Consider the following 27,307-nt stretch of genomic DNA (forward strand, 5'->3'; position numbering starts at 1 on the left):
TTCTGCGACCGCGACTGTGCTCCACCAGCAGGCGTTTTCATTGCTTCTCCCTCGTTTGAAGCTTAAGTACAACATGTCGAAAAAAGTTGCAGTTGTAACAGGTGCGAACAAGGGTATTGGACTTGCAATTGTGCAGGGGTTGTGCAAAGCTGGCTATGCTGGAGATATCATACTCACTGCGCGTAACGAGAAACTCGGACAGGAGGCTTTGCAAAAACTGAAGTCCGAGGGATTCAATAACGTGCTCTTTCACCGTCTTGATATCTGCGACCAAACCAGTGCCGAAGAACTCCGGAAATTCCTAGAGAAGAATTACGGCGGTTTGGATGTCTTGATCAACAATGCTGGGATTGCATTCAAAGGTTTTTGACTTTAATTAAAATATCTAACTGCACGTTTCGATATCACTTTTTGGCAGACCTGTGTGACTCTTGGCGGAAGTCTGTTCATTGCGTAACGTGGTATTTTGTTATAGGCTGCAAGTGCAAACCTTTTCAGGAAAATATTCAGTCTTAACGGCCACGAAGCTTATTGCATTGCATGTAAATGCAATGGTCTGTTATCGCTGTTCAATTTTAAATATTATTATTTTGTTTTGTATTTATGTGTCGCTTTGGACAAAGGCGTCTGCTAAATCCATAACCATAACCATATAATTATTATTCTTCTTCAGACCAAATTTAACGTTCAAAGGCTCTAAAACCACTGAACCGTTTGACGTCATTCAAACACTCTTACAAAGGTATTGTAACGGACAATTGTACAATGTCTTTTTACATTTGTGAACTTTATACTTTTTGAGATATTTAGAAAATTATCATAGAGTTAACATTGACCGCCGTGGCGGCAACTTTTAGCATTATGCCATGACCTCCACCTGAAATCAATCAACAGTAGAGCTACCTGGAGCTGTGAATCTGCTGAACGTCTTCAGCTGCTGTGCCGTGGTCACTTTATTTGCTCGTGAAACTTCTCATTCAGAGGCACGTTTCTCTAATTACAGACAAGGTAAGTGTTTTGGTATTTGAGTCATTTATGTCGTCAAACATTATGTAACGTTAGTGTTATGTATGAATGTATGAAACATATTAAACTACACTTACGTTATAACGTTAGGTAACGTTAACGTTTTAACATTAGTGAAATAGGCTAGTGGACGTTAGCACCTTGCTATGTTGATTATGTAAGGAAACCCACTGTTAATCAACGTTAATATGTCGTCAACGTTAGTGACCGGTTAGCTGTAGGTTTCGATAGATAACGACAATCAAACGTAGGCCTAATGCACTAACGTTAACGTTACATTTGTTCATTAGCAAGGATTAAAGTTCTCCGTCATAGGACGGATTTCCGTCAATTTGATTTTAGAAATGTCATATTTGAGATCGATGCAGATCCGATGAGAAAAAAAATAGGAGGGGGGGGGGACTGTCACCTTTGCTTTTCCTTTTTTAAGGCAACTACAAATATTAGGTAAATGTTTAAAGACCTAATAGTGTTCTTGAGAACTTTCTGTGTCTCAATCCGTGACCGCTCAAGAAGATACGTCCTATACAGCCTACGTCAGCCATGAGTTTCGCTTTGTATGTTGTAGCTACACACTTGTCTCGGGCGTTTGCTTAAAAAAAAGAACACGTATGGAGGACTATAACGGTCTAAAAGTTGGATTATAGTGACACAATCGAGACAGCTGATGAGGTTGGCCAATCCGTTTAACTTTTTTGGATATGATATTGTGAGCTCTATGTGCGAATTCGGAGGCTTTGTTCTTTCCGTGCATCAATGTAGACACTTACTATCGCGAACTCTTGTCAGGGGAGGTCATTCATTTTGGGTGTCACCTATGACTTGAACAGATAGCCTGCTATGCCACCCGATGTAGGCTACTATTATTGTTACAGTTTTTAATCAATGCAACTAACATTATGTGTAAAGCGACGCAATATAAACCGTAGCCTATGCAATTTATTATCCCGTCTGTTATGACATACAACAATGTTTTTCACAATTTGCGACGGAAGGTTTTGACTGAGCGTGTCGAGTAAGGGGGTCAGTCGTGTTTGTGACGCACAGACAGCCTTGTAGCCTATTTTGCTTAGGCCTCACTTTTAACGACAATAGGTTGTGAGTGTATGTTGACAAAAAATAACCATACAATTAAAATAGTCAACTTAAAACTTTGCTATAAAATATTATTAATTTATAGCACAAAACCATAACCAGTGGGCCTACCAGAACCTCGCATATTAGCGTCATGATTTGTGTGCGTCTATTTGGCAAGGCCACTAGCTGTCATGGATGCGTTGTTGCTAAAGGAAGGCAGGTGTCAAAAGTTAAAAAATAAATGCAGATGGGCAGCTGATGAAAACGGGGGAGAACTAACAAGCCATGGTGTAAAGAAATTAAAGTGCCAGGAGTTTGCTTTTGCGCGGTTCGCTGCAAGAAAATTGTTTATGGATGCAATAGGAAAACGTTTTAGCACGCCACCAATCAGAAGACCGCCATAAGGTTAACGTTCGTGCACTTCAGGACATCTTCCCTACCTGGTGCAACTAGCCACCACGACAGATGTAGGCTACGTTTATCTATGGCTGACCGTTTTTACGTTTAGAAAGTAGGCTATGCATGTTCTTTCATAGCGCAACACGACCTGTCCTTAACCATATCGCAACCTCTTGTCAACCTTATACAATCTGTTGCTGAAGACAAAAGCGCCGTCTCCAGATTGTCGTTACAAATGCGCAGACCTCCTGCATGAGCACACACAGTATTGCTGCTCATTGGAAAACTGAGTTGTCTGTAAAACTCAAAATTACCATGTTTTCATTAAATGCGGATGAGGCAACAAATGGAAATATGAACAATATCTAGAATGTTCTGATTTGTTACTTTGATGAGGAAATGGCAAGTCTTGCAAACTTGATTTTATAGATTTTACTTGGTGTTGAATTGCATATTAACAAGAAAAAAATCTCCCCTTTAAACACTTTTGGCCTGAAGTAATTAAATAAGAGTGTGTTAAAGCCTTTCTACAATATTGCTGCAGTAGAAAAGAACAGCAATGGCTAATCAGCAATGGTCAGGGATGGTACTAAAATATATTTTTGTTCATCAGGAAAACTCAATCTCAATCAATTACACTCTCAATTCGCCTTATTCACATGGCGGCCATTGGCGGCTAAAACGAGGCTACAGGGTACACAAACCATAGGATTGTTATGTTCTATGCATTCACCTGTAGGTGGCATTAATTATATAGTAAGTGTACCCTGTAGCCTCGTTTTGGTTTAAACAATGGCCGCTGTGTGAATAAGGCGAATACTCCCTTTACTTTGCTGTTTGCATCTTTTTGTACATTAAAAACCAATAGGTCGCGACCGCAAAAGGGGTGCTATCTCTATAGGTAGATATGAACAACGTATGACTTATGGCCTGAAAAAAGTTCAGTCAAACGATTTTTTTTCACTTTAATCCCTGCATTAGGCCTACTAACCAGCAGCGTTTTAACTAGAACGTCAACATAAACCAGAGAAGTAAGTAGGCCTACAGATACTGATTATATTCGACATCAGGTCACTTTACACGGGTGTATAGAATCAAGCACCTAGAATAGATTATGAATGCAGACTGGTGCTTGATTGCATGGGTGTCATGAAGGGCATGAATAACGTGACTCATTGTTGATGGTCATAACGTTATAGCTTCCACCGTTCACATTTTAGTTAAAGCTAACACATATGCTCCTGTTTTTATTTTTACCAAATTTGTAACGTTGTTCACCGCTTGTTTGTGTATCAAATAGGCCATGGCTACGTTTTCATTCTATGCTCCTGATTCTTACGTAGCCTAAGTAAACACTATCACGGTATGCTATCATAGTTCGTCTATTGATGGGTTTCATCAGGTCCCTTTCCACAGGTGTATACAATCAAGCACCTAGATTATGAATGCATTTGGTGCTTGATTATACTCCTGTGGAAAGGGACCTTATGAAAGCCATGAATAGGCTACTGTTAGGACAATTGCAGACATTCCTTGTATTGTTTTGGCATAACTGTTAAACTTGTTTTGCTTTTGTCTTTTAGGTTCCAGACCAGACCAGTGGTGATGACCATGTATGACATTACGTGTGTGCCTGTCTGTGTGCACACCTGTCAACCATACATCTCTGACAATGTTGCTAGCAACATACTAACATACATTCTTACAAACATGTAACCATATCTGTGCACATACCATTTAACCATACTGAGACTTATCTGAGATCTACACTGAGACATTCTGAGAACTATATTGTTGTGTGAGGACTATACTCACTAACTATAGGGAACATGTATACCCAGGGCCTGAACTTTTTTGGCCACCAGCCAAGGGCGTCATAGTGGGGGGACAAGTGGGAATAAATTACCCGGGCCCCAAGTGGGGGGAGGGCCCCTAAGGAGTTGAATTATATTTTCCTTAATAATAAATAATTTCCTTAATTTAAAGATCTTAATAAATATTATTAACTAATATAGATGCAAATATTTCGGGTAAATGCATCAGTTGATTGATGTATTAAATTGTGTCCAAGCCAACATTGTTTGAGGGCAGGCACCCTCTCCCTTGCACGAAATGGTTCAGTCCGCCTTCCCCTGCTAGGCGCATTTTTGAAGTAACGTTCATTCTGCCGAAGCGGCAATGCAGACGGTCACAGTGTGAAGATGTCTAAGTCTAAGAAAGCTAAATCCGGTTCCCAGAAAAGAAAAGAGAGGCAAGAAAGGGAGAAAAAAAGAAATGAGGGAAAACAAGTGTTAACAGCCGTCTTTCCCAAGAAAGGTGAGTCCAATGTGAAAGCAATAGTCTACAAATGAAATGAACTCCTGAAAACACTTCAATACTACCGCAATCCGCGATTATCAGTGCTAAAACAGCATTAACACAAAATTAGAAATAACATGATGCCTGATTTATAGCCTACCACAACATTTCAATAGCCTACTAATTCGAAAATTATTATGAGCTAATAGCTTAACTTAGTAGGCTCAATGTTATATAGGTTCATGAGGAAAGGCTGTCAAATTAGTAGCAAAGCTAACTTGTGAAACGCATCACACTCAGTTAGCTATAGATAGCTGTTCTCTCAGCCAAAAGTGTTTTCATTCATTTCATGTTCTAGCTTTTGAAATTCAGTGAAGTCTTGGGTAATAAGATTATTTTCTGTTATTAACGGCTCTTCACAATGCAAGTAGAATGCTCCATTTACTTGAATACTTACAACCGGACCCGCGTCACACAGAGCAGGTTGTTTGCGCCATGCCCCTTTTGAGGGGAAAACATTCCCTCAGAACAAGCCAAAGTGAACCGGTAGACATGCCGAAAAGTTGCAGGTGGGTTAGGCTACAGCTTTGCTGGCAAATAAATATTAGCCTAGTTATTAAATATTTATGAAATTATAATATCGTTCATTAGTCTTCAAAAGACAAACAACTAACGTTACACCAAAAATGAATCAGACCAAAGAAAACAGAAATCTAGGCTAACACTTAACGGCTATGACAGTAATGATCATATCTCGGAATGATCTAACTAACATACTTTACATCTGAGCCTGTGAGTCAACTACACTACATTAAAATTCAAATATGAAAGCAAAAATACAGGAAAAAAATTTAGTTACTTACCTGGAGACTCGATGAGAGTCATACCCGGACATTTACTCGTAGCCTGAGTGGGGTTGTTGCACCACTTCGTACTCGGGAGACTGAAGGGACATGTTTTTTATATTAATTGAATTAAGCTTTTGTAGGTATCTTTCACGGTCAACGACCGGCAAAGTGGTTATGTATTGAGTGGTCATATTGATTTGTGGTATTTTTTGTTATTATATTTACTCCTGCGATTTCTGTACGAATTACGTTTATTGACCCTAATTTGCGTTGGAGTTAATGAGAGGGGTTGTTTGTTTTCCCCCCGAAAGGGGCGGGAACGTTTGTCACGAGTCAAGTTCCCGGATGTGCCGGTCTAACGTATGGGATTTCCGAAAGTTCTAGCGGTCATTATTTCTTGGGAAAGGACCTCTGAAAACAAGAATGACCGCTGTCAATGGCAACGGAGTTTGCGCTTGGAACTTCATTCAAAAGTGAAAGCAGACGGTTGATCAGCTGTGTTCTAAAGAATGTTTGATTCAAGTTCAGTGTGTGTTGCGAACTATTTGTTTCTCAGCAAAAGCCACGACGAAACGGTAACAAATAAGTGTAAAGAGACATATCATGGAGTTTATTTTTTCGTTTTGGCAAGTAGCCGTATAATAAGCGGGATAATGTATAGAACGCCGGTCATTATGGGAAAATAAGTCCCTTCAGGGCGAAACAAGACCCCTCCGCTGGCGCGTCGGGGTCCGGTTCGCCCTGTCGGGACTTATTTCCCCATAATGACTGGCGTTCTATACATTATCCCTTACAGTACATATAAGAGTTGTTAGATTAATTCAATGTGTGATTAGATAGTAGTTAGTTGTGAACCTCATGCTTCATTCTTACAGCCGGTGGTTGGTTGGGGGGGGGCCCATGGCCACCACTTGTGCATAGGGCCCAGAATTTGGTGCTACGCCCCTGCCACCAGCCACTGTGGCAGGTGAATTTTGAAATCCACCTGCCACAGTGTTTTTTTTACCAGCCAAAATTATTTTGTGCCCAAAATAAAGGTGAACGGCTCAGAAAATGCATAAGAATGGTTCTTGAACTTGTACAGAATACACATTACAGTATTCAAGTAAAAGTAAAAAAGTACTTTGTTAATAAATTACTCAAGTAGGCCTAACAAGTTACTTTTTTGTAGGCCTACATTTTTATATTTTTGATGGACCTTTAAAGGGATACAAAAGTATCCTTTATGCCTATTTGCTTTTTTCCTCCTGTAGGCTAATCATATAGTTAAACATATTTTAAAAGCCCAATTCAAATATATTTTATTTAATATACTTTGTCATAGCCAGAATAAACATTACGTGGCTATGGATTGAAAAGCAGTCTTTTAATACATTGCAGCTGATTCTTCTGCTTTGCATTGCTAGAAGTCTGGTTATAACTTCACCGCAGAAAAACGGAAAACGCAGACTTTCAACTTGGTTTGGCCTCTCATTTACACGAAAACCACAAAAAACGATTTGGAAAACGCCAGTTTCGCAGTTGCATGTAAATAGGGAAACTGGCGTTTTTGCATTGTGACATGTTGGTCTCTCCTTTGTTTTCGAATCTCTGATTGGCTGGGAGACTCGGAGTATATCAACCATAAATATAGCTGCAAGCAGCAATGTGGGGGCCAAGCAGTTGAGCAGGAGTTGTCATGGCAACCCAATGTTGTTACATTATACACACACACAATTAACCCCCCATCCCACACACACACATATACACAGATAAACCTCCTCTCCCACACCCCAATAGCCCCCCACACATACGCATGCCTCAAACATCACCAAATGTATTGTGCGTCCTCAGGTTGTAGTCACAAGTCCACATACCAAGTTTGGTGTTGATACGAGAAAGTGTTGATAATTATAGTGCCTCTAGTGGTCAAATGTCACTAAATATATTGAGCGTCTTTAGGATGTGGTCCTGAGTCCTTGTACCAAGTTTGGTGTCGATACGAGAAAGTGTCGCAAATTATAGCACCCCTAGTGGTCAAAGGTCGCAAAATTGATTGTGCATCCTCAGGATGTGGTCACAAGTCCACATACCAAGTTTGGTGTCTATACGAGAAAGTGTTGATAATTATAGCACCCCTAGTGGTCAAAAGTCACCAAATTTATTGTGCATCCTCAGGTTGTAGTCACGAGTCCACATACCAAGTTTGGTGTTGATACGAGAAAGTTTTGCAAATTATAGCAACCCTACTGGTCAAAGGTTGCTAAAATTATTGTCTGTCCTCAGGATGAGGTCCCAAGTCCATATACTAAGTTTGGTTTCAATATGTGAAAGCATTGCTGAAATATGAGCCCACTTCTTGTGATTATAGCGCCACCTATAGGTCAAGTCATCAAATTGATTGAGCCTCCCCCTAATTGGGTCCTGAGACCCTGTACTGAGTTTGGTGTTGATACGCGAAAGCCTTGCTGAGATCACTTCACTTCCTGTCATCACAGGCAACCGGTTTTGAATATGTCTCCAAAAAGCAATGCGTTTATGAGTCATGGTCTGACGATCATCTGCGTCAAGTTTCATGAAAATCGGAGAAACTTTGTGACCTTTGATGCCTTTTAAATGTTTTTGGTGAAATCCAATATGGCTGTCGAATCAATTATGTTGGCGTCACATGTTGGCTTGTGTCGGCCTAAGGACCTCTCAAGGTATTAACAGATATCACTAATATGCTTTAATTCCAAACACATGACCCGTTACAGGCTAAAACGTAATTTTGCTAATTATAGCGCCACCTATAGGTCAAAAGTCATCAAATTTATTGAGCCTCCTCCTAATTGGGTACTGAGACCCTGTACTGAGTTTGGTGTTGATACGTGAAAGCCTTGCTGAGATCACTTCACTTCCTGTTTGGCGGCTTTGCCGCCAAACTTGATTGGTCACGACGGGCGATGGGTTTTGAATATGGCTCCAAAAAGCAATGCATTTGTGAGTCATGGTCTGAAGATCATCTGCGTCAAGTTTCGTGAAAATCGGACAAACTTTGATGACTTTTAACTGTTTTTGATTAAATACAATATGGCGGAAGATCCAACATGGCGGAAATTGACGTCATGGGGTGCGTCGTGTTTGGTCTCATCCAAGGATTCCAAATATACCTTAAAGGTCTCATTCACTGAGAAACCGTTTAATACTTGTTACTTTCGAAATACTGTAGCGATCTCACCCTCAGACAAGATTCACCTTTGGCCAGGACGGCCATTTATTGGAACAGGAAGACTCAGACGGACACAGACATCTACATAGGGCAACACAGGGGTAGTCTCAGCCGCACATGCTACACACAATAAGGGTTTACCACACACATCAACACGAGGATAAACACATGAGGTACAACTAAAGAGACTAACACGCTAACAAATACACAACATGGTAAACGTAACTACAACTATTATAATCGACATTACACATTCTAGCATTCACTCGCACTGCATTCTGGGAGACACTCATTCAACGTTAGACATGTACATCCACCGACGCTACATAACTATAGCTCACTCCAAGTTGCATATGCATGCTGCACGTGAAAATGATCTTCTACCCCCATTGCCCGCATTAGCCAATGAAAGAAAATACACGGAAAAACAAGCCCTTCCCAATGACGCCGAAGGGAAACTGATTATTCATGGCCTCGCCCACCTTGGCTTGTGACCGCCTACAGGAAGACTGGAAGATTTTGCGGCTAGGGGATTGTCTCTCTGCAGCTATTAGGAGCTAACAGCAAGTTGCTAACATGGCGGAAAAAATCGTGCCTGTTATTTGTGGCAATAACACATCAATGTTGCATGTCTTGCCTTAGAAACAAGAGTTGAGGAAGAAATGGTTTGGATTTATCGTTGGAACACCACCACCGAAGTAGTGCAACATTAGTTCTGTGTTCCAATCATTTCGACCACACTCACTGCCTACGGTTAGAAAGTGGTTTTGCATCAATTTTCTGAAAACCTGGTTTTGTACCGTCATGACGATCGACCACCAGCTCACAGGCTGTAAGTACAAACAAACTTTTCCACCTAACGTCTGTTACAAAATAGCATGTTCATTTTCTTCACGTTAGCATGCATGAAAAGGGTACAAGCTAGGCTTAGGCTAGCCTATATTACAGGAAGCTACACCAGGCACGTAACTGAAGTGTTCTGTTCGCGACGTGTAAAATCAGAGAATGTCTAATAGGAAGGGCTCTGGCAAAATCCATTAGAGGAATGGTCTATTTTCCCGAACGTAGCAGGCCACTAACACGCCAGGTGTAGCTACTTCCATTGATTACGCCTATTAAGCTATAATTGTTGCAGTACATAACGCGAATGGAATGCTTCAGTTACGTGCCTGGTGTAGCTACACTCATAAGAAACTGACCACACTACCCAGAGATTTAGCTTGTTGAACCTATAATGTTCTAACCTAAGCGTTAAACCACAAATAATAATATTAGCAACAATATCTTATGCTCAACTAAGTACGGGTATTGTTCTTGTCTAAACAGGGAAAAAACACAATACCCGTGCACTATTAGGCAAAGTTGCTATCACTAGAGCTCAGGTTTTTTACACTTCAGTTTAATTTATGTCTTCTTGCCATTATTACATTGACCTTTGTAGGCCTACAATGATGTTTTGTTTGATTACTTGCTGTTTACTTAGTGTTTTGTATGTCTTCCAGAACACATCCTCATGTCAGGCTACAACAGCTTTCTAGCCTACATTAGGTCATCACGTTAGAAGCAAAGGTTTGTGATCTAACTTTTATTGTTGTGCTAGTTAGTTTCTAGAAGTCTTTTTCTAGTAGGCTAATACAGGTTCTTATGTGCTCGTCAATGTTTGGGAAAGTCAATTCATGGGTTTCTTCAGGTCACTTTCCACAGGTGTATAAAATCAAGCACCTCGATTATCAATGCAGACTGCATGGTGCTTGATTAATACACCTGTGTAAAGGGACCTTATGAAACCCATGAATTGCATAACAGATAGAATTGATATTACCGAATGTCTTCTTGTGGGTGTGCTACTTAGTACATCATACACCTTACCACAGTCACTAAAATATTTTTGTTTCCATTGTGCCAGTACAGTTTTGTGTGAGATAGTGAATGTCCTGTGTACTGTTAGTATCTTGTAACTTGACAGTAATACACATTTATTTACTTTAGGTACCCAAACAGAATACTTCATGAAAAGTATGAGTATTGATACAAGCACTTTGGATACACCATGGGCATGGGGGCCTGCTACCTCTACTGCCATCAAGCCTGTTCATCCAAGGCCAGCTAGAAGACCTCGGGTTGATCAAGATGAGGAGGAGGATGAAAGCGACATCTCCACAATAACACCTGATGGCTCCACCTATGGCCCAGCGCAATCAAAGAGCAATGTAATAGAATCATCACAGCCAACGAATGTGTTTTGTGTGTTGTCCCTTCGGATACCCAGGACAACACAAGCCGAAACAACAACTTAGACCTTTTTCACTAAATAATCCCAGCACCATCTTACAAAGGATCTGTAGGCCAGATGTCTGCATCGTCTGGCAAAAAGAGGACATTGTTAATTCTGTGCATAGTTTGGATGTTCTTGTTTTGTGTTTGCATTATTTTAATAGACTGCAATATTACTATTTGTCAGTGTTTCACGGACCACGTAGCAAAAAAAAAAACAGTAGACCTACTTCAGCAGTGTATTACACAATAGGCCTTCTCACTGAACCATCTTGCTTATTGTCTTTGCACCTTGCTTATGGTGTAAGAGGATTCATATGATTTAAACTGGCATAGGTTACATCAGTTGCAGAACTGTTTGGATTTACATACAAGTTGGTTCAATATTGCAAACAACTCATCTATTATATTTTACCACGTCTATTTGTGGAACACTTGAGAGAGTTTGCGGACCACACTTTGAGTACCACTGCTGTATGTAAATATAATAAAGTTATTTATTAAAAATTGACCTGTTTTGTATATTTGTTTTAGGAGTTTCATCAGTTTTTGTCCCTTTTAAAGGAACACGCCACCCAAAATCAGTAGTGATATATGTTCTTACCGTAACTTTCACGAGTTGAGTCGTACCTCTCCCGCCTCGGTAGGTGCACTCCAACGCTCTGTCGCGCGGCGCGAATGTGTTAGCATGTTGCTATGCTAGCGGGCTCTGCCGTGGCCATAGAGAGAGGCACATAGCAGTATTCAAACACCTCCACGTTTTACCTACTTAAATACAGTTGCACGAGTAGTTGATGAAAAATGTTAGGGCACACAACATGAAACGTGACGATTTTCCAAGCGAATAAACATGAGAACTACAATGTGTGGCGCAATAGCACTTGGGAGTACTTCGACCTAGCGTGGTAATATTATTAACACCTAATTGTAGATCCTATCCACCACAGAGTTTAGAATCCATGCTGGATCGACCCTCAGCCTCTCCCTCCCCTCTGAGCGAGAGAGGCACACACACTAGAGATGCGCTGATGGGCTATTATTTCAACCATAACTGCATAGCAAAACGTATCATCCATCAGCCATCCATCAGCACCAAAGTTTGTTGACCAATTTTCAAAACGGCACCTGCCCACCATCCGCTGGTTGTTTTAATGTAGGCTATATGATGCAGCGCTGCTGACGTGAGGCTAGAAAGCCCTTGCCTGTTCTAGAAAGACTGATCTAATGCAGCAAATATATTAAAAGGCAAAAGTCGTACATTGGCTAGGCCTATCCCCAGAATATCAGCAGCAAACTCAGTCTCTGTCGCGCAAAACAGTCTCCAAATAAAACGCACATCGGCCTGTTGCCTATTCTGCCAGCTTGTGACAATATATCGTCCAAAATGCTTGATTGCATTGCATTCTCCACATTTTTAGCTACATTTTCATGTACCACATCAGCATTTTTGTTCAGTGAATCTTTTGTAAATTGCTTTACAATTACCGTCGGGCCCTTGTCAGCAGACTTCGGCTTGCCTCTTGCCATATTCACTCCTTGTCTTCCGATGTCATTTCTGAGTCATCTATGTTCACCTCCCTAAATAGAACCAACTTCAACCTGTGTTATATCCTAGATGAGACTGCCTGGGTTATTTTGTTTAGATATTAGCCTATATATAAAACACATAATTGTAGCCTACCAGGCATTTAAAAGAGAGACAGAGAGTGATATGACTAAGAAATGACATCGGGCGATGGCAGTGCGAGATGTTCAGAACGGAAGAGCTAAAACTTCTACAAACTCACTAACATCCACAGCGGAAAAAGAAGGTAAAAAAAATAGTCGGAAAACTTAGATGTGTAAGGCAAGCAAGCAAGTTTGGCGGTTGTTACTAAAATGTGAACATGCACGTTGCATTGTTGTGCGGTGGACTTTCAGAATGAATGGAGTCGGAGTTTCTTTAATATCGAGGCGTCATATTTGTCCGATGGCCTGCTATAAAATGAATTGCGATGTCTGTCTGAAAAAGACGCGCTCGTGCAGTCAAAATGAATGGGAGTCTTCAGAACAGGCTTGTCAGTCAACCTGACATAACAGTGTGTAAAGTAGCCTATAATGTGAATGACTTGTTATTTTATCAAGGATTTCTTTCTTTTTGCAAAAAATAAAGTACAATAGGCATTAATTAGTAGGCCAGGAGCATGCTGAAATTATGTGGCAAATTGCGTTTTTTATTACAATGATAAAATTGTAAAAGGACGTGACCGAAGCTCTGGCAAGCCAGGCATAGGCCCAGAGGCCCGACGGTAATTGTAAAGCAATTTACAAAAGATTCACTGAACAAAAATGCTGATGTGGTACATGAAAATTTAGCTAAAAATGTGGAGAATGCAATGCAATCAAGCATTTTGGACGATATATTGTCACAAGCTGGCAGAATAGGCAACAGGCCGATGTGCGTTTTATTTGGAGACTGTTTTGCGCCGACAGAGACTGCGTTTGCTGCTGATATTCTGGGGATAGGCCTAGCCAATGTACGACTTTAGCCTTTTAATATATTTGCTGCATTAGATCAGTCTTTCTAGAACAGGCAAGGGCTTTCTAGCCTCACGTCAGCAGCGCTGCATCATATAGCCTACATTAAAACAACCAGCGGATGGTGGGCAGGTGCCGTTTTGAAAATTGGTCAACAAACTTTGGTGCTGATGGATGGCTGATGGATGATACGTTTTGCTATGCAGTTATGGTTGAAATAATAGCCCATCAGCGCATCTCTAGTGTGTGTGCCTCTCTCGCTCAGAGGGGAGGGAGAGGCTGAGGGTCGATCCAGCATGGATTCTAAACTCTGTGGTGGATAGGATCTACAATTAGGTGTTAATAATATTACCACGCTAGGTCGAAGTACTCCCAAGTGCTATTGCGCCACACATTGTAGTTCTCATGTTTATTCGCTTGGAAAATCGTCACGTTTCATGTTGTGTGCCCTAACATTTTTCATCAACTACTCGTGCAACTGTATTTAAGTAGGTAAAACGTGGAGGTGTTTGAATACTGCTATGTGCCTCTCTCTACGGCCACGGCAGAGCCCGCTAGCATAGCAACATGCTAACACATTCGCGCCGCGCGACAGAGCGTTGGAGTGCACCTACCGAGGCGGGAGAGGTACGACTCAACTCGTGAAAGTTACGGTAAGAACATATATCACTACTGATTTTGGGTGGCGTGTTCCTTTAAGCTAAAGGTTTATCTTACCTTTCATATCTTCTGTCTCACAGAGGGCCATAGTCGTCATAGTCGAATGTTTAGTGCATTTTGAAGGGAGTACATTATGCTAAGGCTGACTGGTTCTAATCCTGGGTACAGGGTCATACAGACAACAGGGGTACTGGTGTTGCCCATTTTTCTAACCACATGAGCAATCCACTTACGAAGAAGTAGTATAGGAATCTTATAGTATTTGGGACAAAATATTATAGTAATCTTATAGGAATAATTATTATAGGAATAATTGGGACATACTGTAGAAGTACTACTAATAACCCTATAATATCCTGTAACTGCTATAGTTTTTCTATAGTAGTCTTATAGTACCTATAGTATGTCCAAATACTATAGTATTCCTATAAGATTACTGTAATATTTAGTCCCAAAATACTATAAGATTCCTATAGGAGGCTACTTTTTCTGTCATACGTGACAGAAAACAACTTGAGTAGGCTAACCTCTGCCAATGTCAGGCTATCAAAGCCATAGTTCTCATTACCGGAGAAGTCTTGCAGCACACATTCTCTGCTTCTGTAGGCATTCTGGTACAATTCCAGCAAAATATAGCTAGGTAGGTGTGTTTGCATTTAGATCTATATATATATTGGGCTATGACCAAGTGGTCTTTCAATGATAGTATCATGGAATTCAAACCATAATTATCTATTCCGATAGCATTAGCAGGCTAGGTCAGTGGCTGAACTGCATTTAGGGTGCTTACCTGTGTTGTGAAGTAAAATATCTACTAGGAAGATTGCAAAGACTTTTGACTGTGTAAAGAAATAGGTCTTTATTTTAAAACGTTTCCAACTGTTTATTACTTGAAAGCAAGATGACGATTGTCACAAACGTTTACCTCTTTTAGGAGAAATTTTAAGCTGACAGGCAATTGTTACCATTCTATTAAACCAACGTTCACCGACAAACGATCAGGAAGCGGTTCTTCTTCCTACTCGGATACTAGGATCAAACACATGAAGTTGTATCTCCGAAGACATTTTGTGCAACAGTTTTGACTCGAGTTTTAGCCAGGTTTTAGCACTGTAAAGTTGAACATGGAGCCTAGCACAGGCAGAATCGGATGAGGACGCACTGGAGGAAGCGTCACAGTATTGTTAGCCAATCAGAGGTGAATTGATTAGCATGTCATTAATATTCATGACTAGAGGCGAAATCGTCGAAGGCGTTCCTCCCCGCCCACCTTCCCCACCAAACTAGAACAGCATGAAACAGACGCAGGACAGCATTTTTTTCACCAAAACCGCCTCACAGAGCATTCATCAATACTACAGACCACTGCAAAATGAATGAAAAAACGATGAGATGAGACCTTTAATGTTCAAAATGTGATGTACGGTAAATGCATAGATGCAATTCAACATTTGAAACGTTGGTGGCGCTAGAGCACTCCAGGTGCAGACTTGAAACTTTGATAAATTAAACATATGACTATACAGAATCAATGTGCCAAATTTCCCAACTTTTTACTGTATGGTTCAATGGCGAATGAGTGTTTTGTTATAATAATAATAAGAACACATAGAATCACTATGGGTTGCCTCGCAGCTTCGCTGCTTGGCCCCCAAATAGCTTAGTGCTGTGAACAACAGCAGTCTACCTTAGTTGAATATTCCATTACATTTAATCATAGGCTACTGCAATTTAATACCATTGCTAGCTATGTTTATGTTGCCACCATGCCATATCAGTGTAAAATGTAGCTCAAATGAAATAATACTAATAAAAAGACTCTGTTTCTTTGCATACATAGCTCAAGTTGTGAACAAGCAATATCCTACAAATAATTTAAAGTTATCAAACTATGAGAGTTTTATGAAGTGCTGGCAAACACATCTGAAATGACCACCATTCTAACTTTCACTCACCTGATGAGAACTTTGAACTCTGTATGAACATTTGAACGTGTGAATAAAAAATAGAAATAATTATCCCAGAAATATGTCCCAGAAATATGACTTGAATAGAGGTTAGTTAGTTATTAGCAAATAATTGATAAACGTTTAGAATACTTTGAGCACTGATGCAGTCAGCATAGGCCTCTTACATTGTTTGCAGGTAGGCCTACATTTCATTCCGTTTTCAATGGCAAACGCGAAACAGCGCCAAAACAACCACCAGTGGACAAAAAGGGTATTACATGTGTACTGTTAAGACTCGCCATAGAGAATGAATGGGGAAATTACGGAGGCTATAGTTTGACGATGTCGTACTCCCGTGTGGGCCAGATGCTACCACGGACATGTTTTGGGGGGCCACCCAAAATGAGTTGGCGGGCCGTAGTTTGGGGACCACTGCTATAGCCTATACAGTTAACAACAAAATTATTCATACCCCTGGCAAATATTGATGTAATGTTGATTTTCTCTTGACCAATATGTTTGTTCTGACTGAAAATTACACTGCCATATGCCAAAAGGTTGTAAGACAATGTGGTAGAAACATAGAATCAAGATTTTTTTTATATAAAAAAAGTTTTTATCTTTTTTAACATTTTTATGAAAAATGCCATGTCCAACATTATTCATACCCTTTTTAAATAATCAATGGAAACATCTTTATTTACCATCAAAGCTCTCAAAATGGTTCTTATAATACCTACCAAGCCTCTCCATGTCTCCACAATGATTGTAGACTGCACCTTTTTAGCACCAATCTGGGTTTTGAGGAAGGAACGATTATTTGCCATCACTTTGGCTAACTTTTTTGACTGATTTAGGTCTGGACTCTGGCTGGGCCACTCTAAAATGTTGACATTGTTCTCTGTTAACCATTTATTGCCTTGTTTGGCTGTATGTTTTGGATCATTGTATGGTTTAATGGTCCAATGATGCCTATTGGGGCAGGTCTCTTGGCACACTGCCTGATCTTTTCCTCCAGAATCTCAGTGTAGCCTCTTGCTTTAGTGTTACCGTTTACTTTGAGAAGGTCACCAGGTCCCCCTGGTTGAAAAACATCCCAAAAGAATACTTTTCTAACCCCCACAATTGAAATGGACATGGTGTCATTGGAATTTAATGCTTCTTTTTTATGCCAATCTTAGGCCATGTCCCTGGGTCAAAAAGAATTCCAACGAAAGCTAAATTCTTTGTTCAGGTGTGCCCTTATACTGTAAAGGTTTAGCTGAGTTGTGCATGTTTGGAGAAGTGTGGTCCAGGGTTTCCGTTGTCCGGTAATTACCGGACATTGGCCAGAAAAAAAACTAAATGTCCGACAAAATTAAATCTCTCCGGTCAAATTGTCCGATTGAAATTGGCTAATAATCACGTCCCCTAACGCAATCTGAATTTGAGAATAAGCCTTAATATGTAAGCCTATATTATACATCCTCTGGCTATGTTTTTTAATGAACAGGCTCTACCATTTGAAAAGTATGCTATTAAACAACACGCATAGCCTATGCTGCATTTCAAATATGAAGCGCACGCTTAAAATGTCCATGTTAAACAACGAACAAATGAGTGAGGCGGTTCAAACATGGCCAGGCCCAGGCAGACTAGCCTTTAAAGTTTTTTCAGAGGCCAGACGCGATGGATGATGATAAATTGGTAACGTCTGAAGCCTGTCCAGTCAACTCCACCACCCCCATCTAAAAAGCAGAAGTGTCGGGCGTAGGCCTATCTGTCGGAATCAGTGACGTTGGAAGTGGAGTTGCGGGGGTGCGGCCGCTCCAAGACATGTCATTCTCCGTGTAGCTACACTGGACATGCAACTGTGTTCTTTACCCAAAGCATACAGTAGGCCTATATGCTTTCTCTGTCTATAATCTGCAGAGTTAGGGCCTCCTCGACGAGGAGATTGCTGGTCCGCTGATAATTTCAGGCACAATTAAACTGTATCATTGAACCGCGGGCCGAAAGAAAAAGAAACTAAACATTTCTCAGAATAAGCAACATTTCTTAATTTATTGTTATCAAATAAAGAGGCATAGCTTAGGGGGTAGTGGTGTGAGCACTCATTCTTGTGTGCGCATCTGTGCAAATTAAACAGTCACCACTGGAGATAACGTGGGTAGCAGAGACAACGCCTTTTTAAAACAACGAACGGAGCGGACTCTTGCTGTCCATGAAAACATAGATACTGGCTAGATCTTGTTAGGCATGTTTAAGTTAGGCTAATGAACATGTTGCATTCTATACAGCCTGATTATGTCATTCTTTAAGCTACATAGCCTGTCTCCAGTTTTCCTCAATTTGACTAATTAAGAAGCGATAATACGATATTTGACCGGCATATCATCGAAATGTCCGGAAAAATAAACCTCTGCCGGTCACTTTGACCGGCATCATTTTTTTTCTAGCGGAAACTCTGGTGTGGTCCATGATCAGCATCCAAGATGACCAAGTGATCCATTTTGAGATGGAGTGAAAATTTCAACCACCAAAACACCATCCACAATGTGGAGAATAGCTATAGAAATGTATTAGTTTTGGGTGTTTTTCAGACAATGGAACCTGGTGAACTTCTCAAAGTAAACGGTAACGCTAAAACAAGGGGCTACAGTACATTGAGATTTTTGATGGAAAAGATCAGGCAGTCTGCCGAGAGACCTGCCCCAATGGGCATTATTGGACCATTAAACCACACAATGAACCAAAACATACAGCCAAACAAGGCAAGAAATGGTTAACTGAGAACAATATCAACATTTTAGAGTGGCAGAGCCAGAGTCCAGACCACAATCCGTCAAAAAAGTGAGCACAAGGCCAGAGTGATGGCAAATAATCTATATTAAGAACCATTTTGAGAGTTGTGAATGCAAATAAAGATGTTTCCATTGATTATTTAAAAAGGGTATGAATAATTTTGGACTTGCCATTATTCATAAAAATGTCAAAAAAGATCAAATCGATTTTTTTTTTAATTCCATGTTTCTACCATATTGTCTTACAACCTTTTGGCATGTGACAGTGTATTTTTAGTCAGAACACACATATTGGTTAAGAGAAAATCAACATTGCATCAATATTTGCCAGGGGTATGAATAATTTTGTTCTTAACTGTATATGCAGAATAACAGAAGTAGATATTTTGCCAGTGATCTTCACTGCACTTAATGATGTTGACCTCTTAGAGTGCTATCAATGCTATAGATGAGTTCCTCATGCCCAGAAACATGGAAAAACATATTTAGTTTATATCTCTATCACATTTAGATCCTAAGATACACCCATTTCTAATTTCGAGCCTAGAAATTTTATAGCACAGAGGTCCAGGTGAACTACAGGATAATAGAAGTAGATGTCCATAAAGCCCTCTAATTCTTTTCCCATCGTATATGACAACAAAATGAAAAAAAAAAAATTGAGCCTGGCTTTATCAGACAATCTGATTTTGTTTTTTAAAATGTATGCAAATTAGCGCATTTTTAATGAGAAGGCCTAATTTGCATATTTAAACATTAAAATATAAAAAACTTCAATACATTTCTTTCTTAGTTTGACATGAGTAATCAACTGAGAAAGTTGCATGGTGATATCTATTTTTTATTTTTTTTTACCCCATTCACCTGTAGCGTCACAACATATTACAGAGGTCAGTGACCTCTATCTGACCTCAGAGGTCAAACTGAGAATGCGTCCAGATCTGAAATTAAAGCTTAGGTCATCAAAAACAAACCATCAAAGTTTCATGCTTCTTTCATAAAAAGCAAGATCGTCCTTATTTTAAGAGCTTAACAGCACCACGAAATGTAGAGTTACGAATAAGAACATCTTTATTGTAGCCAAATAGGCTACTACAATCTTTCAAGACTCTCCCAAATAGGCTACTACAATTTTTCAAGACTCCCAAATGTTCAAGACTCTCCCAAACTCTCCCTGGTGTAAGGATGGTTTAAGTCCCACAGGGTTAGGATAAAATAAACACAATCAATTATTTCCCAATGTTATGATAACTGTTTGTCCTTCATATTCAGTTATTTTGCCAATGTTAACATCTGTTTGTCCTTCATGTTGGCAAATGGTCTGGCCAGGTTGAATCTAGGTTATTTGACCCGCCCACCACCTGCCCGAGGGAAATGTCAGGACAGATTGGATGAAACTTTCCGTAAAAGTATTGTCAGATTAAAGCTGTAAGAACAGTATTGTCAGATTAAAGCTGTAAGAACAGTATTGTCAGATTAAAATTAAAGCTGTAAGAACAGTATTGTCAGATTAAAGCTGTAAGAACATGATCTAAAACACTTGGACTGATAGGCTTACTTATGCGTTCACTTCAAACTCAAAGGTCAGCTTGTTATCATTTTCAGAGCAAAGACAGCACAACTGTTTAGTGTGCAACCTCCACTGCCATCAGGGCCAGGACCTTTCCATGCTTCCTCTAGGCTAGGCCTCGGGGGAAGTTTCAGGACCTTTATCCAAATGTACACTGTTCAAGTTTTCATGAATTTCCCCTTGGGGATCAATAAAGTATCTATCTATCTATCTATCTATTTGTTTCAAGAGCAGCATTTTTGAAAACTGACGGTGCCTCACTAAAATCATGGATATTAAAACTATAATGATTTAGGCTGTATGCCCATGAATGTGACTCATTATACACAGATAGCAAGAGGCTGGTGGACCACTGTCGGTCCATTGGGGGCATAGCTGTCGGTCCATTGGGGGCATAGCTGGCGGTCCATTGGGGGCATAGCTGGCGGTCCATTGGGGGCATAGCTGGCGGTCCATTGGGGGCATAGCTGTTGGTCCATTGGGGGCATAGCTGTCGGTCCATTGGGGGCATAGCTGGCGGTCCATTGGGGGCATAGCTGTTGGTCCATTGGGGGCATAGCTGGCGGTCCATTGGGGGCATAGCTGTGGGTCCATTGGGGGCATAGCTGGCGGTCCATTGGGGGCATAGCTGTGGGTCCATTGGGGGCATAGCTGGCGGTCCATTGGGGGCATAGCTGGCGGTCCATTGGGGGCATAGCTGGCGGTCTGCTGGCATTTTGCTCATCGGTTCTCTGGCGGTCCGCTGGCGGGTTGCAGACAAATTGCCCAATATTTTGCCACTATTGATCTAAAATCTTTTTTTCTATTTCTCTATAAGTATATATACTCTTTTGATCCCGTGACAGAAATTTGGTCTCTGCATTTACCCCAATCCGTGAATTAGTGAAACACACTCAGCACACAGTGAGGTGAAGCACACACTAATCCTGGTGCAGTGAGCTGCCTGCAACAACAGCGGCGCTCGGGGAGGGGTTAGGCGCCTTGCTCAAGAGCACTTCAGCCATGCCTACTGGTCGGGATTTAAACCGGCAACCCTCCAGTTACAAGTCAGAAGCGCTAACCAGTAGGCCATGGCTGCCCCAAATATCATATAATATATAATTTTATTACCTTTTCTTAATATTCATGTCTATGGTGGTTCAACGGCGGACCACAAATGGCACGCCACCGGCGGCGTACCACCAGCATTCCGCTATCTGCCAATCTGATTTTGCTATCTGGGATAGTTATATTAGCGTAACCACAACCATATTAGTATGAATCGGTATGTTGTTTCCCCTGTAAGAAATGACAACTATGTGTGAGAAGAACATGAGATTGGTAAATGCTATGGTTAAACATGACTTCCCAAATGGCAATCTCATCATGGTAACAAACAGAAGTTCCTGCTCTGGCATCACTTCAGACACCTGGGGCCAAGAAGCAAACTGAGGTGTGAGCGGCAACGCCCATCAACTGTAGTATGGGCCTGGAGGATGGGCCACTGAGAACCATGCCAGGGAGGGGGATCAGTTAGAGAGATCAACTTATCATTTAGAACGACCAAATTCCTACTTCCTTAAAATCCCAATTCCTTAATATTAAGACTGTAGGACATACAGGGCAGTAGTAGCGTTGTGGTTATAAGGAGCTGGGCTAGCATGCAGTGGTAGCGTAGTGGTTAAGAAGCTGGGCTAGCATGCAGTGGTAGCGTTGTGGTTAACGAGCTGGGCTAGTATGCAGTGGTAGTGTAGTCAAAGTCAAAGTCTGCTTTATTGTCAATTTCTTCACATGTCAAGACATACAAAGAGATCGAAATTGCGTTTCCTATAGGGCTGGGATAAACGATTATTTTTTAGACGATTAATCTAGCGATTATTTTTTCGATGCATCGATTAATCTAACGATTCATTTTTTACAGTCCGATTCGATTTCGATTCGATTATCGATTATCTCCCCATTAATTCACTAATAGCAACTTATACATGTTTATTTACACATCTGATTGAAAAAAACATGAATTCTTTAACATTGCAATATATGTTTATTGCTCTTAAGATTCCAAAATAAAAGACTATACAAGTGCAAAGTAATGCATTCTTAGGGCCCGTCCCAATACCTCCCCTACCCCTAGATTTTTGCCCTAACCCTCGTTTTTGCGCGTGCACGTGTAGGGCTAGGGTGTCCCTTTACTTTAGGGAGCAAGGGGAAGTGCTATTTTTCCCTTAAAACCAACCCTCAAAATATAGCCAGGACCGATGCAGGCTTAAAACAAAGTGGGAGATGAAATTACCCAGGATACCGTGCGAGCTCAGCATGCCGGCCAAATTTTTCATATATTTTCGCAAATAAGCATATTAAAATTTCGAAATATGTTGGAATATGTTTGATGCACATCTGATGGGCTGTTAAGTTTTAAACACTAATGTTAGAAAATATCTCACGAAGCTATCTGACAATGTTCATGATATCTGCTGAGAGCTTTGAGAGAGTCTGCTCATCAAATAACGTTATATATCTGATCTGGGTAGTTTCGTCAATATTTAGGATCTGTGTTCTGGCGTTCACATGAACAGGAATATCTTTGTTGATTAACCAGACGTAGATAAACCAGCACAGCCCACACAACAATGACCGCTGGATCGGGCATGTTCCTGAATGAAAATAGTAGCATGCTACTACCAGTAGACATGTCGGCGCTGCGCGTGACGTAGGTGAGCACGTTCGCTACGCTAATTTGCATATAGTGGTGTCCCAATTCATAGGGAAAGATCTTCACCCCCACTTCCCTTGTCGAGGGGGCTTTAATGTTGAGGGCAATCAAAACCAAGTAGAAGTTTTAAGGGGTGAGAAATGGGACGGACCCTTAGTCAGAGGTAGCATTCAATAAAGTTCAGTAGTGTATGTCTAATTGAGTGCCTGTCATATTAAGACGTTCGTGTGGGAATCCTTGCAATTAACATTAACACAGTTAAAAGGCTGCTGATGTGTGGATGCAATTCTTTAGCAGAGTTTACTTTAACTTTAATTCAGCAGTTTTAATGCTACAAATTTGCGCAGCATGGTCACGATGCTAAGCGGATTTAATAGCAATTTAGCCCACTGTGTTCTATGCAGTGCTTCTATTCAACAACAATCCTTCAACAATCGTGATTTTGTTAAATGCACATGCAGAGGAGGAGCAGCGGGCTCGTTACGAGAGAGAGCAGGCGGGGCGAGGAAAGGCTGTGTGAGTAAAAAGTGCAGCTCAATGAAATTATTTTATCTTCAATTAAATTATTTTATCTTATCTTTAATTTAAATAGTAGGCCTACAACATAGAACATCAATGTGTGGTGGCCGGTTTTGATTTGGTGTAAAATTTAAAATATTTAGCTTGACGAACCGACGCTCATATTTTGCGTCGACGTCATCGTTGTCCCAGCCCTAGTTTCCTACTATCTCACGGTGGAGACAAGACATATTTTACCAATTAGGTCCACAGACAAACATAACATTCAAGTAAACAATATAAAAAGTCAAAAATAAGGCACATACAATGAAGAAATTAGAGCAGCAAAATTTGGTTGAAATTGTGCAATTGTGCATACAGTAGACAGTCAATATAATAGTGCAAAAGTCAGGCCAATAAATGGCTGAGGTAGTTCTGTTTGACCTAAGTATGCAAGTGGCATAGTGGTGCAAGTTATGTAAGAGCAGCAGAAGTGTGTTCAGAAGTGTGTAGTGGTTAAGAAGCTGGGCTAGCATGCAGTGGTAGCGTTGTGGTTAACGAGCTGGGCTAGTATGCAGTGGTAGCGTTGTGGTTAACGAGCTGGGCTAGTATGCAGTGGTAGTGTAGTGGTTAAGAAGCTGGGCTAGCATGCAGAGGTAGCGTAGTGGTTAAGAAGCTGGGCTAGCATGCAGTGGTAGTGTAGTGGTTAAGAAGCTGGGCTAGCATGCAGTGGTAGCGTTGTGGTTACGGAGCTGGGCTAGCATGCAGTGGTAGCGTTGTGGGTAAGGAGCTGGGCTAGCATGCACTAGCCTGAAAAGTTTTGAGTTCAATTCACGGCTTCTACTGTTGTGCCTTTGAAAAAGGCACTTAACTTTACTTAAGGTTAAGATTACTTAACTTACGTAATTTAACTCGTTGCTGAAGGGAGAATGGCCCTTGTAATATAATTGACATTTGTAAGTCGTTTGTATAATACCTCTGCATGAATAAATGTAAATGATATGGTTAGAATTTGAGATGCTGGTTCCACCACTGAATCCAGTATGTTTCACTGCTCCGTTACTGCTCCTTACTGACATTAAGACTGAATATCAACCAATAGAAACATCCTTTTTTTCTTGCACCCCTGTGAAGTGGATGCCACGGAGCCGTTCGGAGAGCAGGCGGAGGTCACCATGCGCACCAACTTCTGGGGCACCCTGTGGGCGAGCAAGGCCCTGCTGCCGCTGCTCCGGCCCAACGCACGAGTGGTCAACGTCTCCAGCTTCGTCAGCAAGCGCGCTCTGGACAAGTGCAGCCCAGAGTTACAGGCAAAGTACGCTGGGAAACCATTTTTACAGGAGCCAATAGGCTGTGAGATTGATGGATGGAAATGTTACTGTTAATGGTGTTTGTTAATATGATACATGTTGAACTCTTTTGCTGTCCTGTGTTTATTGTAAAATGGGAAAACCACATTCCTATATTTGTTTGTAACCGTAGTGACCACATTCCTATATTTGTTTGTAACCGTAGTGACCACATTTCAGGTTCCGCAGTGCAGATATCTCAGAGGAGGAGCTGTGTGGACTTATGGGAGAGTTTGTGGTGGCAGCTCAGAATGGAAACCATGAGGCCAAAGGATGGCCAAACACCGCCTATGGGACCACTAAGGTAACGGCAAACACCGCCTATGGGACCACTAAGGTAACGCTGAATAACGCCTATGGGACCACTAAGGTAACGCCAAACACCGCCTATGGGGCCACTAAGGTAACGCTGAATAACGCCTATAGAACCACTAAGGTAACACTGAATAACGCCTATGGGACCACTAAGGTAACGCTATACACCGCCTATGGGACCACTAAGGTAACACTGAATAACGCCTATGGGACCACTAAGGTAACGCTATACACCGCCTATGGGACCACTAAGGTAACACTGAATAACGCCTATGGGACCACTAAGGTTGGCGTAACGGTTCTGTTGGTCTATCTAACCGCTACTGTGTTGTCCTCTGCAGGTTGATGTAACGGTTCTGTTGGTCTATCTAACCGCTACTGCGTTGTCCTCTGCAGGTTGGCGTAACGGTTCTGTTGGTCTATCTAACCGCTACTGCGTTGTCCTCTGCAGGTTGGCGTAGCGGTTCTGTTGGTCTATCTAACCGCTACTGCGTTGTCCTCTGCAGGTTGGCGTAACGGTTCTGTTGGTCTATCTAACCGCTACTGCGTTGTCCTCTGCAGGTTGGCGTAACGGTTCTGTTGTCCTCTGCAGGTTGGCGTAACGGTTCTGTTGGTCTATCTAACCGCTACTGCGTTGTCCTCTGCAGGTTGGCGTAACGGTGCTGTCCCGTATCCAGGCGCGTGTTCTGGCCCAGACGCGGGCGGCTGATGGGATCCTGCTGAACGCCTGCTGTCCTGGCTGGGTGCGCACAGACATGGCCGGCTCCAAGGCCCCCAAGAGCCCCGAGGAAGGGGCCGAGACGCCCGTCTACCTGGCCATGCTTCCCCCAGGAGCCACCGCACCCCACGGACAGCTGGTGTGGGACAAAACGGTGCAGGAGTGGTGAAGGCACAGGGAGGCCATGCAGCACAAATACTGACCAACAACTCGCAAAACTGACTAATGACCTACTCTGCTATATGAAATATTTTTTACTGTGATTATGGGAACATGCATAACGTGAAGAATATAACACATAATTTCCATTTCAGTTAAAATACTGGTAATTACTGTATGTTCACGTACGTACGTACACATTTTGTACTTTGCATTAAAAGTTTTGAAGGACATAAAAATGTGTATGTTTGCAGAAATCATAAAAGTCAATAAGCTTTTTGCTGTTTGCTGCTTAAGCAATGTCTAGAATCAGAGAAATGCACTAGCTCCAGTTGTTTGTTTTGTTTTTACAAAATGATTATACACATATACAAACACATTCCAAAATGAACTGGGTTCATACATTGATTATTTGTTTGAATGAAAGGATGTTGCCCTGCAAGTAAAATTAATAAATTGTTTATTTTGTCATTTAGACTCGTGTGTTTCTAGTGTGAAAATGTTACATCTCTATCGTGCAAAAACAAACATGGCAATCTTATAACCGATGGTATGTCAAACGACATGCGTTTTGGTCTTAATATCTGATACATAGTAAAGCTTCATGATCAAAATCTTTCATAAATGACAGTACCATTAAATAAATGATCAAGCATGGTTTGTACTAAACAATTACAGTGTTTTCTTGTGGCAGTCATTTGACTCATTTCTGTCCTTGTAAAATAGCACGGTAGCAGAACGTTGAAATAAATGGGAGAGGTCATTTGTAATGTCTTCAGGTCTACGTCATACCTCCTTGCTTCACCGTCATCTTATGAAGATAATAAATTATGAACAAACTCACACGGAGACGCTATGGATTTTTTCTTAACACGGTTGAAAAGCAAGAAATTACCGCAGTATACAAATCATTCATAACAAATGGTGCAGGTTCCATTTATTTGACCATAACAGAATCCAAACTACTTAAATCTCTCAGTGAAAA

At 41.1% G+C, this 27,307-nt stretch overlaps 1 protein-coding gene and 1 long non-coding RNA gene across 2 annotated transcripts; both read left to right on the forward strand.

Annotated features, from left to right (window-relative positions):
- On the forward strand, window positions 1–26,793 carry LOC143111749 (carbonyl reductase [NADPH] 1-like). The gene is made up of 4 exons (XM_076274006.1): window positions 1–362; window positions 24,916–25,096; window positions 25,311–25,434; window positions 26,093–26,793. Exons 1-4 carry the CDS (start codon window positions 74–76, stop codon window positions 26,330–26,332), a joined length of 834 nt encoding a protein of 277 aa, XP_076130121.1. The 5' UTR covers window positions 1–73; the 3' UTR covers window positions 26,333–26,793.
- On the forward strand, window positions 9,449–11,621 carry LOC143111751 (uncharacterized). The gene is made up of 2 exons (XR_012984608.1): window positions 9,449–10,407; window positions 10,828–11,621. It is a non-coding gene; the product is annotated as an uncharacterized LOC143111751 (long non-coding RNA).
- Window positions 26,794–27,307: the final 514 nt, after the last annotated feature.

Source organism: Alosa pseudoharengus, unplaced genomic scaffold (genome assembly GCF_046254945.1).
Source record: "Alosa pseudoharengus isolate Yale_2024_CS ecotype anadromous, Long Island Sound unplaced genomic scaffold, YU_APseudo_1.1 YU_APseudo_1.1_scf_8, whole genome shotgun sequence".
Lineage (NCBI taxonomy): Eukaryota > Metazoa > Chordata > Actinopteri > Clupeiformes > Clupeidae > Alosa > Alosa pseudoharengus.